At 36.9% G+C, this 13,445-nt stretch overlaps 1 protein-coding gene across 3 annotated transcripts in view; it reads left to right on the top strand.

Annotated features, from left to right (window-relative positions):
- RORB (RAR related orphan receptor B) overlaps positions 1–12,936 on the top strand; it is a 136,023-nt gene extending 123,087 nt beyond the window's left edge. Inside the window, exons 9-11 of one of the 3 annotated variants that reach the window (XM_015615293.3) lie at positions 2,412–2,524; positions 2,969–3,028; positions 12,465–12,936. In XM_015615293.3, the coding sequence (XP_015470779.1) occupies positions 2,412–2,524; positions 2,969–3,028; positions 12,465–12,692 (401 nt within the window). In that variant the 3' untranslated portion in view covers positions 12,693–12,936. Of the gene's footprint in view, positions 1–2,411; positions 2,525–2,968; positions 10,427–12,464 lie in introns of those variants that run through there. The other 2 variants (XM_033520598.1, XM_015615295.2) reach the window with 2 other exon arrangements.
- The last annotated feature ends 509 nt before the right edge of the window (positions 12,937–13,445 follow it).

The raw sequence follows: 13,445 nt of genomic DNA, 5'->3' as shown, positions 1-13,445 counted from the left end.
GTCACTGCACCAGTCCTTCCATTGACTAATATAAGCTTACAAAGATTCCATATAGGAAGTACTCATATTCAGGTTTATTTTCTGCAGAAGTCACCACCTGAAAGGCGACTCTTGCAGCCTTGATCTCAGTGTTTAGGCAGCTTACAGAAACCAGAGCAGTCCACTGGGAGTAAGGGGACCTGAGAACATCCATGAGTAACATCCATCAGTAGTTTTGCAAAGGCTGCAAAGGCCAGTGTCACATCCCTTTTCCTTCTAATTCAGCACACAAATCCAGATTTTCCTTTTCTTGGACATAACCTACATTGTTTGAAGGTGATTCTCTAGCTTGATTTGTGATTTCAAAAGCCGAAATGTTGTAGAAATCCAGCAGAGGCATCTCCACCTACAAAATTACAAAGGATGCACTTGGTAAGACAGGATCATGGCTGCTCCCTTGTTCCAGTCCCTCTCCTGAATGCCATGTTCCTTCTTTCCTTCTTCCTTTCACCAAAACCAAGTCTTGTCTCTTTCTGAGCTGTCTCTCATCTTTCCTACACTATTCTCTAGCCTACTGGACTGTGTACTCTTCAAAGATGGACAAGTCCAAAACCCAAGAGGAAGAGTACACTATTGAAACACTGCTTCCTACATCGTTTAAAGGTGGTCACTAATCTATTGACCTTTTCCTGCACTTCTGTGAACATAGCTAGAGTTACCTGTGAAATTCCAGCCAAATTTACAGATGCTATTCAGGTGGCAGAAATCACATTTTGAGATACAAATTTAGCATTTGTTAACAAGGTTTACCTAGCTCTTGTCATAAATTTAAGAACTCTTGTGTAATATACGGCATGCTTCATGACAGGTGGGTGATGAACCTGTCCTTCAACTGCCTCAGTCTGTTTTTAAGCTTATTCTTGTGACAGAAAGGGAAACCTCTAGGAACTGGTCTCTTTGATAAATCTTTTTAGCTCCAGTCTGCCACAACAGGCATTAATTTAGCATGATTCAAAGGCCAGGTTTTGCAATAGCATAAAGTTTGGCGTCCAGCCTGTTAAGTCTAAACCCTACTGTGTGCTTGTTGTGTAGAAAGTGCATGTGTTCTTAGCTAATTCCATTTCTATGGCCACTGATGGCACAGGATCAATCCATTGGCTTACCTTCAGGGAGCACAGTTCTCTAACATTTACAAAATACTGGGTTTTTTTCCTGATCATCTGTTAAGTAGCTGAGGTTTGTTTTTGTCTCTTTACAGTACTTGACAATCAACTCTTTTCATGCACCTCTCCCCAGAGACAGTAAGACAAATGGCAGAACTGTGCTACTCCTGTGATGAAATGTTGCTCGTTTCCAGCCTCTGTGGCATGTGTGCTCATTGAAGTGGTTAACTTAAATTATTTCTGTGACTTATTTTAGTGATGGGGAATGGGTGAAAGAAAAGTGAAAGGGTTTTTTCCTGAATCTTTCAATTTGTACATGGAGATTCAAGCTTGTGATAAAAGAAGTTATCTTATTTCCCATACGAAAGCTAAAATCTGTAGCCAAGAACTGGTCTGGATTGCAGAAGAAAAAAACAGTTTCCAGTGTGGTAAAACAGAAGGTTCAGTGGTGCTGCAAGTACACTGCATTAATGGGTTTGTATTGTCTTGGGGTCTGCTTCTTTTCTTTCTGTGTGTTTGTCTCTAGAACCTATGACTTGTGAGAATATAGATTGTGAGGACAACCTCCTGCACCTGGGGTTTTCTGGTTTCTCAAAACCATAGAAGCCATATAGGTTTTAAAACAACTGCGCAGCTGTTATCCTTCCAGATAATGTTGTATTTTGCATTGTTTAAAAAGAGTACATTTTTAAATAATGAGAAACTTGCACTTTGCAATTCTTTTGAATTATTGAAGCAATTCTCTTGAAGAAAGCCATTTCTTTTTATTTAGAATATCTTTTGTCTCAAAATGTTAGCCTAGTAAATAATGAGATATATTAATGTTTTAATAATTACATTCTCTTATTTTCAAAGAACTGTTTTGATCAGTAAGTTTATTATTTATTTATTAAGACACTGAGATAAAATGACATGTTTATAACCTAGCCAGTATGGAATTAGAACACTGATTGTACCAACAGAGAATAATAAAATGTTGAGCCATGTTTCATTTCTGTTCCCATCTTTATGCCTACCATCCTGTTCTGGACAACGAGATGCAGAGCCAACACTGTGTTCCTGTATATTTTGTGTGTGTTAATTAAGTGCTCAGGTGATCCTTTAATAGGTTAAGACACTTTGCCCCTGAAACCATGTCTTTAATTACTGTGCAGTCCTTCCTCATGAGAATTAGGACTCCTGTGGGTACTTGGCAGTGCAGTACCCTGTGTGGACCATGAGCATGCCCCAGTCTCTGCATTCTTTAACTTCTCTTTTCCTTTTTCTCAGATCGAGCCTGGTTAATAGAGCCAAGGAAGGTCCAGAAGCTTCAGGAAAAGATTTACTTTGCACTTCAACATGTTATTCAGAAGAACCACCTCGATGAGGAGACATTGACAAAGGTAAGTTCTTTAAACAAAACACCAAGCAGTCCTCAAGCATGACTCTTTCCACAGCCATTTCTGTACATATTACCACATTAATGTAGGCTAAAAGAAGTGCACTATGTGCTTGCCATGCGTAGAAGATAGGCTTGTTTGACTCTTGTTTGTCCCTGTTGCCTCTTACTCCATTTTTTATTCAATATACCAATAATTTTAATTCATACCCTATAACGAATGTGACTGCCTTTAAAAAGTGCTCATTGAGGCTGTTCCTCGTTAAATGCATTTTTGCCCCTTGACTAAAACTTTGGGGGCAGCTCTCATAGTAAGAACAATGTCAAGTCCTTTGGATGGGTTTTGATGGAGCTTAGATAGCGTGTCTCTTTCAGTTACTCACCAAGACGCTAACATAGTTCATTTTGGAAAGTGTAATTTTTTTTTTTTTGTTTCAATGTCTTACAGTTAATAGCCAAGATACCAACAATTACTGCACTTTGCAACTTGCACGGAGAGAAACTGCAGGTATTTAAGCAATCTCATCCAGACATAGTGAACACACTGTTTCCTCCATTATACAAGGAGCTTTTCAATCCAGACTCAACCACTGGCTGCAAGTGAAGGGGATAATAGAATTTTCACGTAGTCATGGAATGCATCACTAGTAAGACAAAAAGAAATGTTTTCATGAAGAAATTATTAAAAATGTCACTACTGCAACACTAGGAATGTCCTGCACTTAATAGAATTATTTTTCACCGCTACAGTTTGAAGAATGTAAATATGCAACTCTGAGTGGGGATGTCTTTTTTCTCTTTTGTTTACCTTTTTTTTTTTTTTTTCATTTTTGAACTGACAATTAATACACAAATATAGGACACTGGGTGTTATCTTTTTTTTTTTAATTTACTTTTATTGGGGGATGTTTTGGGAGACAACTGTTCCTAGAACTTTATTGTAGATAATACATGATAATAGAGCAGTACTTTGCAGTATTACTCTTGCTGTTTATTGTTCAAATATAATTTAAGAAAATTCCACTTATTAGACTGCCTAGTTCTATGTTTTTGATAGTTTAATGCATGTGGAAATTTGTAGCTGCCTTGGAAATTATGGTGCATATATGGAAGACACACACACTCACTTATTTATATACATATATGTATGTATGTATGTATATATGTATGTATGCATTATATGCATACATGATGTAACTTAAAATCACATGCCTACATTTAAAGGATGCTCAATCCAGCTGTCATATATTTCTTACTCTCCAAGTAATGTATTAGATTTACTTTGCGCAATCAAGATTTGCTTTGCTGGAGTTAAATTGTCAGCTGCCAATGTGTAATGACAGGATCACTTCTGAGATGTGTGTAATGTAGAGCATGTGTGCTGTGTGTAATTCATACATCAGGAATGTATCAATGGTGCAAAAGCCTTGTCTGGATGGTTTTAGTGAAAAGGGGAATAGGATTGGTTTGGGTTTTGTTTTTTTTAAATATTCTCACTGTTACAGGGATAGAACATCTATAAAAGTGAACATAGTAGGACCTGATCTCAGTAAAGTATCTGAAACGTGGAGTAAAAATGTAGACAATCCCATGTGTACTTTTTTTGATTTCACACATGATTTTATACATATATATATATATATATATATATATATATACATATATATATACCGCTTTGAAAATTAGCTTCAAGTCTTGGTTTGTTTTTTGCTGAACTCTTTAGAAAGATAGGTAGTAAGCTCAGTGAAAACCATAGCAAGCCTAAAATGTATCTCTGAAGAGGAAAGGAAGGAGGTGGAAAGTCAAAAGTGGGTGAAGTCCATGGTTACAAAGGACAGTATAATTGTCCATGCGTCTGACAGTCGTCATCTAGAGGGGACCAATGGTTTCCACTACACTCATACATTTGTGTATGTTTTAAACACATGCATATATGTATGTATATATCTGTATGTATATAACTGTGTATATATATATATATGCATATATAGGATTTATTTTAGATGCATTTCAGGAGTGGAGTGAAGGATTGGATTGGAGCTTTCTTTTTGTCTGTCTCTGAATTGACTGTACTTGCATTTGCTTGCAAAACCAAAGGCAAACACAGAGGGGAGTGGAAGGCTGCCATGGACTTAATCTTGTGGGTTAATTCCATTTAATCAGCAGTCATTTTTAATGTACCTGCATTCTGCCAGTAGTACAAAACACAGATGTTTTAGCTATGAAAGAGGGATTCGGTTTCTGCTACATCTCTCTTTACCACCACTTTTACCTACTGTGAACTTTTTCAGAGCAGTCTCCTCCTGGGATCCCAGTGGAGGGCATAGAGCAGAAATAAGAAGAAGCAGGCAGTAGAGAAGGAAGGAAGTGAAGGCAGGATCACAAAGCAGATGTGTTTCTTTATCTCAAACCACACAGAAGCCAGTGCAATCTGAGGCAAGGCAAGGGGAAGCACAAAGGACCTGCCCATTTGCCAGGCTTATGGAGGGGCAGTGTCACAGGGAGCCCACAGGTGAGCCCTAGGGTGAGTGAAGAAAATTGGCCTGTTGTAGTGATAACTTAATGCCTTGTGCAGCTCTGCTCTCAAGCTTCTCTTTTCTTCATGAGCAGATAATTCACAAGCTGTTTCAAATATTTTGTGTACCTCTTCCTTGCCTTCAATTAGTCAGCTTGCAAGTTTGCATATGTGTTTTGTGGCAGAATCGAGTCTAGAAAATATCACAATATGTTTGTTCTGTTTTAGCAATGCCAGAACAGGTACGAGAGTAGTTACAAACTCAGCTAATAAATGTTTCTGTGCAGGTCCATTACAACTTAGAAAAAGAAAAGGAAAAAAATCTGTCCAGCAAATTCAGTTGTGAGAATTTTGTTGCAAATGTGACATACTTTTCAAAATTGCTTAGTCCTATAGAACAGCAGTTACTAAAGTTACTTTTTTTAGTCCAAATTCAGAGCACATTTCTCTAGTGATTACCTTAAAGTATCTTCAGTTAACATAATAAAGCATTACTCTTGACGCTTCTTTATACCACTCTAACTGTAAGACTGACATTCCTTTATAAAGTGATTTTCCTGTTTGCAGCCCTTCTTGTATGGCAAATCCAGGAAAAGGATCCCAAATTTAAAGTATGTGTATATCAAAACTTAATGTCTATGTACCATTCGTCTAGATTTATCGGGGAAATAATCAAGTCATGCTGAACTCTAGAAGTGCTGGGTTTTAATTGCAGGGGATTCATGTTTTCCTTGATTTCCCAACACAAGAACACACACATACTGTTTAAAATATTTTATAAATTCATTTTCAGTATATCAAAAGGATATATTTAGTCAACCCATAGAAATATAGAATAAGTGATAAATACTACTGTTTATAGTGCGGCTTAATAAAGAGCTTTGTCATGTTTATAAATAGTCCTTCACAATTGTGTGTTACATCTTGAAAATGTTGTTTTCTTCTCAAATAAGCTAATCACTCCTTGGGATTTTTTGAATTACTTCTCAGGCAAGATAACTAAATGGAGGTCACTTGGGAAAAAGACATTATCTGCAGGGCCTCTAATCCTTAAAGCACTATTCTGATATCTCTACAATGTCATGACCTTTCCAATCAGTAATGATTATGATCACATGTTAAAGATGTGAAATGAAAGAAAAAAGGTTAAGTGACTTGTCAGAGACCACAAAGTTAGAAATACCCAAAAGTTTAGAAATAAAAGTGGATTCTTGGCTTTTGTCCTGAAACTTCTAATACTCTGGCATACAAGATCTTCATTGTCATAGATAGGCAATAACCTCTACCAAGAATTTCAAATATTACCAAACAAGTTTTTGTTACTTTTAGAGCAGGATTTGAGCAAATAATGTTGTTGTTTATTTGGAAGATGAAAATTAATTTTCAAAAATTATTTATTTATGGAACTGTGCTGTGGTAACTGCAATTAGATTTTATTTAATTTTCTGTCATTTGGGCTTGGCCACATAGGTATAGTACCTCTTTCTTCCTTCATTGAGTGTAGAACACATAATGATAACATGCCACAGACTAGATATTTGTGATTAGTTTTGCCAGCTTATACTCAAAGTTTCAAATTCTTGACACTGGATTTCACATATTCAAGTTATCCATGGACTTTTAGGGATAAAATAGCATGAATTTTTAGTAAATAACTTCACAGTATTAGTACTTTATTGATGTTTGTTTTGGCTTTCAGTAGTCCATGGTAGAACCTGAAGCTTTTCAAGTGTCTAAAACTAGAATTTGTCACATCTTCTTGCTGTAATAACTGGATATGTTTGTTGATTTTTTTAGTGACAGGCTTTTCAAATGAGACACATTTTTTAATGATTGATTAACCTGGGACCTGTAGCAAAAGGCTATTTTAAGCATATATTTAAAGCGTGTATTGAACCTACAACTAATATTGCTCTCCAGTAATTCAGCGGTATTATGCTAAATTACCCTTGGCATTGAGGAAGCAGATGTACAGTGTTCATTATTCTACCACAAAGACTTTATTTCACAGTAAATATCACTCTTGCCTGCTCTTTTTATAAAGAACTAATTCTAAGATTCGTATTTCTTTCTAATGGAAATTGCTAGAAAAGAAACATGGTGGTAAAAGGCACGTCAGCTGAGGAAACTTGTTTCCAAAAGTAACACGTGGTTTTTGATTGGCTTTGATAGACAGCATTAAGGAATTGATTCTGCAAGTTGTCAGACACTCAGCTCTAACTAGAGTCACTAAAATTTGAGGCATTTCAGCCAAGAAGGTGCTCAACCAACAAGATTGGAGGCCCTTGGCATTAAGAGGTCCCCCTTGAGCTTTGTTGAGCAAAAGGCAGATGTCACCCTCATAAATGCTTTGACTTCATGCTCCGTGTTGTTCATTTCAGCCCAGTTTCCCAAGGGTCAGTTTATTCTCCTGTTGCACCTTGGGCACCAACGCTGTTTCAATACCTCTGCCAGGTTATGGTGCTGAGGTGGAGCAGCTACCACAGCTGCCCAGGAAGGTGAGCTTTGTTACGTGATTTTCTTTGTTCAGTTTCACAGTGGTGTGTTTCCCTCTGGGACGACTTGCGGGATTTCTGATGCAACAACTTCTACACAAAGCTGCTCGTGTGTGCTAGCTTCTTGGCCTCCCACCACCAGCCTGCACCAGACTGCAGTCTCACAAATTGGTCAGGCAGCTCAGATAGATAGAGATGTGCAGCTGATGGCTCCTTTCCCTGTTGGCTTTTCCACCCTTCTGAAGCTGTGCTTTCAAACATCATTTGAAAGATGGTCAGTCTCCCCCACTCCTTCTCCCTCCTGACTCTGTATTAATTGTGCTCCAGAAGAGCTATGGTCCAGCCCGGAAGGTGGTTCCTATTTTCAGTCATTGTCTTTGGACATCCCAGGAATACAGCACATAAAATCAAAGTGAAACACGGAAGATTTTTTATTATTTTTTTTTTTGTCCAGTACATTATGTCTAAGGATGTATGAAATAGAACCTTGAGACAGAACACCTTGCTTTTCCCTGGCCATAAAATAGCAGTGTATTTACACCTACCAGCCTGTCCCAGCACCTTCTGCCTCCACCCTAGAAACTAAATCCTATCTCTGATATCCATTTGGAACAGTGTGCTGGAGGCCCCATCCTCTTCTTTACTCTCTAAGTTTCACACTTTGTAAATGACAATCACTGCTTGATGCAAACGTTGCACTCTATGCCACTCAGGGATGTTTCATTAGTGGAAATAACTCTATAAATGTAACAGTGATATTCTGGAAGAGATTGTTAGAGGCTTTGAAGGGCATGGCTTGAGCTGCCCAAGTGAACATGACCCAGACAAGGCTTTCAAGCCAATGATTAGGAGTAACATTGGTATAAACTGAATTCACTGTCACCATTTCCTCAGCCTGATCTGTCAGACTTTGCCTGTTGTTTCACAGTCAGCAGAGTCCTACTGACCCATCAGCTCATGATGTTAAGGTCCTTTTGGGAACAAAATGCAAGCAAGCTTTGTGTGAATTACTGAATTTAGACAACTGACAAAGTTTCAAGGTACTCATTGAAATTTTATGTACCATTAATGTGAACTCATATTCAGACTTGCTGCAGGCATGTAAGAGGAAAGGTTAAGACATGGAATAAGTGATGGTGTGTCAGCAATGACAAGAGCACTGAGATAGGACATGGAGAAGTAACTGTAAAGAACAAGTAGACATGAGCAAGTGGCTAACAGCTACCATTTTCTCTCAGGGATGCACAAAATCATAGCTAGCCCATGACTCTGTAGCAATACTTCTCCGTGGTATGATTAGTCCCTTTCTCACATCAAGAAAACATTACCCCATTTTATACTTTGCTAGTGAAAAATACTCACACTTCCTGGAGTTTTGAAATGTGTTTATCCCTCTACACTATGGATTTTCTGTCATTACAAGAACACACACAGAAGGATAAATTGTGGTGGATGATATTGCCAGTCATTAAGTTAATTCCATGTCTTCAACCAAGAGGTTTTCCTCAGCTCTGAATATGATTGTTGCTCCTGTTATCACAGTGAGTATGTGTGGTTTTTGGCTCCCTCCATCCTCTGAACTCCCTCCACTTAGAAGACTGATGGACACCTTCAGGAGGCAGAGAGGCCAGCATCCCTATGCATCAGGATTTTCACCATCATATTCTTTAACAACTGTCCCATTGCAATTCTTATTTTAATCCTTTGGGTCACAAGGAGCCATGTCCAAGCACCTGAAGTTCTCGTTAGTGTGAACATTAAAAAGTTCAGAGGTCTTATGGTCAGAGGATCTTGCCTCTCTTTCCTTTTCCTTTTACTCCTTGCTCCGAGTGAATGAGGCCTGGAGTGGTAAATGACTCATCTTCATTCTTTTTCAAAGTTTATTTGTACTTGCAGTCTGCAAAGGAGGCTCCAGATGATAGAAAGCAAGCTCCTTCCTCCTCTTCCTTCATGCTGTCACTTTGCTGTGTTGTCCCTGCATGCATTGTCCCTGCATGTGTTGTCCCTGCATGTGTTGTCCCTGCATGACTGTGTGACAATGAGCCCAACACTTACATAAAAGTTATCATCCCAGAAGTTGTTTGCAGCTCTAAAAGCCACTTGTGTGTGCAGTCTGCAGACAAGAATCATTGTGAAAAGAGGCTTAGAACTTCCACAGTGGTAGCTCACAGACCAGTAACTCTCCTAAAAAGGCAGGCTGAATGTCGAGTGGTGGCCGTGTCTGTGTCCTCCAAATGACCCTCGCATACATTTCTGTTGAGAGGATAAGGCAACGAATAAAATACTCTGGGAAAGAAGTGTTTCCTGGGTGTTACTGCAGGCAGCAAGGATAATACTGCTCACAGTGAGTTCAGTAACATGATGTACTACATTTGGATAATTTCATCGTCCTCACAGTTCAAGCACAGCACATAGGGGAAGTGAAAGAGAACAGCATTGGATATAGCAGCAATAAGTAAATTGTAAGTGTTTCTTTGTAACTGTACTTGCAAGAAATTGTTTGCTTTGCACGTGGTCTTCTGTACAATAACATAAAGGAAAAAATTCAACTAATGTAGATATCACAGTGATTTTGCATAATTTTTTGATTTGTTGAATATAGCTGCTAATTTATGAATGAAGATACTGCTGTTGAGAAAAATTTTTGTGCTTCAAGAAAATGCTGAGGTCCTTGTTTATGACTATATATTGACAGCAGTAAAGTATGTTCAGTATAAGACTGGAGAGAATTTTAAAAATGGCTCCTAGTTTTCAATATTAGGAACACATTGGCCCCTTATTTGGGCAACAGGAATGCAACTGCATTGAAACACAAGCAGGAGCAGATGGTTAACCACCAAGAACAGGAAAGAACAGGCTTTACCTTGACAACTGTTTCAGATAAAACCAGCTTATTTAAAAAAATAAAAAATAAAAAAAAAGCACTTATACTTGTCTTGATTAGACACGCAGCTTAATAAGTCAAAGTAACTACATTAGGCTGTTGACTTTGGGGATTCAGATTCAGATGCACTACATTTGTGGTTTTTTTAATGTGTCACTTCAATGTCAGAATCAGGCAAAAAAGGTGTTTTGTTGTTAGTTAAAAAAAACCTAATAATCATTTAACCCTATGGAGTGTGGACCACACATTCTTGTGCAGTATATGGGGATTTATTCATGCACTTATTTTTAAAAAGCCACTGAGTAGCATAGCCAGTGAACTAGCCATGATAGTCTTTGCCTCTTGTGTGACTGCCATGTGACCTCTAGTACACTTTGGGGAGCGGCTCTGTGATTGTACTTGTGGCAACAAATAAAGCACAACTGAACTCAAAGCTGTTACCAACACTCAGCTAAATCGAATACATTGGGTATTTTGAGATTTATGCTAATTGCTATGAGATAATTCCCATGTTAAACTAATTACTTCAGTTGTAATGAATGGACAATATAAAGAATATAGGAATCATAATAGCAACAAAATCCCTTATTTTACAGCTGCACTCTCTGCCTGATTTGATTAACACTAAAGAAGTTACTTAAAAACTAAACAAACAAAACAAGAAGAAAGAAACCTGAGTATGTATTGTAGAAATGTAGAAGACAAATAAAATATTTTTTCATATGTAATTACTTTTAATATATGCTTGTGGAAGGTCCAATATGTATGCTGTCTCTGTAATTTTTGCTGTAAATAACTTGGGACAGTGAATACACTGATTTTTTCTATGTCTCTGTTTAAACATAAGACTTTGTAATGGGTTGTTGTTTTTTTTTTTAAAGAGGAAAAACATCAAAGAGCAAATTATGTACTTGCTTCCTGTAAGTGTAATGTACTCTTCAGTTTTTATGGAAACTGATTGTAATAGATAAAAGCCTTTTGACCAGCCGTTGATATTTAGTGTATGCTTCTGTTCGTAATTGGGAAAAAAATGTGGGATTGTCAGTGGAACGTGATCCCAGCAAGTCTGTACAGTGAGTACAATAATAATTCCTGAGGACTGCATTTAACTGATTTGAAGAAAAGTTGTTCAAGCAAATAATGCTTTCTTATAGCATATGGCTTTTATGAATCCTTCTGACATGTCTTATATTAATAGAAACATTTCTCTCTTTCCAATGAGCAAAATATTTTTGTATGCCGTTAATTTCTTATTCTGATTTGAGGTCAGGTCACTCATTAGCTGTAATCTGAAGCCATAACTGATCTTCACCAAATGCACATTTTAAAGATCATAATGGAACAAAGAAATTATGTCCAGTTTATCAACAGCTGCAATGTAATACAGGCAGGAGCATAAATAATGGGCAAAGTATTTAGATGCTTTTCTGGCATCCAAATGTGACTTTAATGGCTAGTATTTTGTGATTACCAATTTATAAAAAATAAAAACATAATTAAGATAGATATTTAGATTTAAATGAAGCTTTCTAATATTTTTGAAATATCCCTGAAAATGCTTTTAGGATTATGAGAAGAAATGATTTTTCATATACTTCCCACTTTCAAATATCTAATGTTTTTATCCTATTTCCAGTTCATTTTGTTAGAGTGAAATGAGATGTTAAGACCCAGGATCCAAGCCCTGAGCTATTTGGTGCTTGGCTGTAGTTATATTGTTGTAAATCAATTTAATTTGAATTTTAGGGGTGTGTTGTTTTTTATTTGGTAAGCATGTTTACCACTGTTGGTAACACACAAGAGTTGCATTGCCTGTCAAGAAGTATGATAATAAACAATCTAATAAAATAATGAGTAGCACTCAAAAATTAATCACTCTCAAAAGACAAATAAAAGTTCCTTTCTAAAATCAAATGCCTCATAGACTCAACAGTGGTTTCTGGGGGGGTGGGTTTTGTGAGGTGGGGTTTTTTTGTTTGGTTTGGTTTGTTGGGTTTTTTTAATAAGCTTAATTGTGTAATAACTGTGATGTATCTTAACTGGCTTGTAGATGCAAAAAGCAGAACTGCAAATGAATCATGACGTACTGGGTAAAAATCTGGCTCCATTGAAACCAGCGGCAAACCCTTCACTGATTTCAACAGTGCCAGGAGTTCATCCAGCATTTTTACATCTGCAATTCTCTTCTGATCTTTCTCCCTTGTTTAATATAATTGACCTTATTTATGTGTATGTGAGTAAAAAAGACAGCCTGATTCATTTAGAAAGTGACCATTGAGGGTTTTTTATCATGAATCTTGTAGGACCAGCATACTTGTCAAATGAAAAGGTTCTATATTACTTTAGAATGTAATAGATCTTTGTCTTATTTTATGACCTGTAAATTATTAGTTAAACACTGTTAGCATTTCATAATAATGCACACATGATTTTTGAATGTTTTCTGTAAATGACAATCAATGTTGATGAAGTTCCTTTCTTTAATGCAAAATTAAAAAAAAAAACAAACAAACCTATAAGAAAATAAATTCTGTTGTGGGTTTTGGTTTGGGCTTTATTTTTTTTTTTCCTCTGTCCCTTTAAATTACCTGTATCTGTCAGGAAAAGGTACAGTGTGTGCATTTTCAAAAGAAAAAATAACCCTTAACATCATGTGTTCCTACCCACAGCAGGGGAATTTTAACTAGATCGACTTTGAGATCTTTTTCCAGCCATAATCATTCTGAGATTCTGTGGTCAGGTGCCTGTACTTAATTTCATAACCAATAGAATTAGGTATATAGCATATTGCGACATCAACTGATAGTAACAGTGGCTTTGCTTTGGATTTTAAGTTACAGCTGTGACTTTCGAATACGGAAATTGTTATATTTACTAATTTATTTCTCTGTTTATTTGGGGGAAAGCTTCGGCTAGTAAGAAATCAAAACAACACAGAAACAATTTTGTGACAGCAAAATTACACAGTAGTGTAACAGAAAACCTTCTGCTTTATTTAAAAGAAGATACTACTGTATTTAAACTGGTAAGT

The sequence above is a fragment of the Parus major genome, chromosome Z (assembly GCF_001522545.3).
Source record: "Parus major isolate Abel chromosome Z, Parus_major1.1, whole genome shotgun sequence".
Lineage (NCBI taxonomy): Eukaryota > Metazoa > Chordata > Aves > Passeriformes > Paridae > Parus > Parus major.
This window is presented reverse-complemented; position numbering and strand designations above follow the sequence as displayed.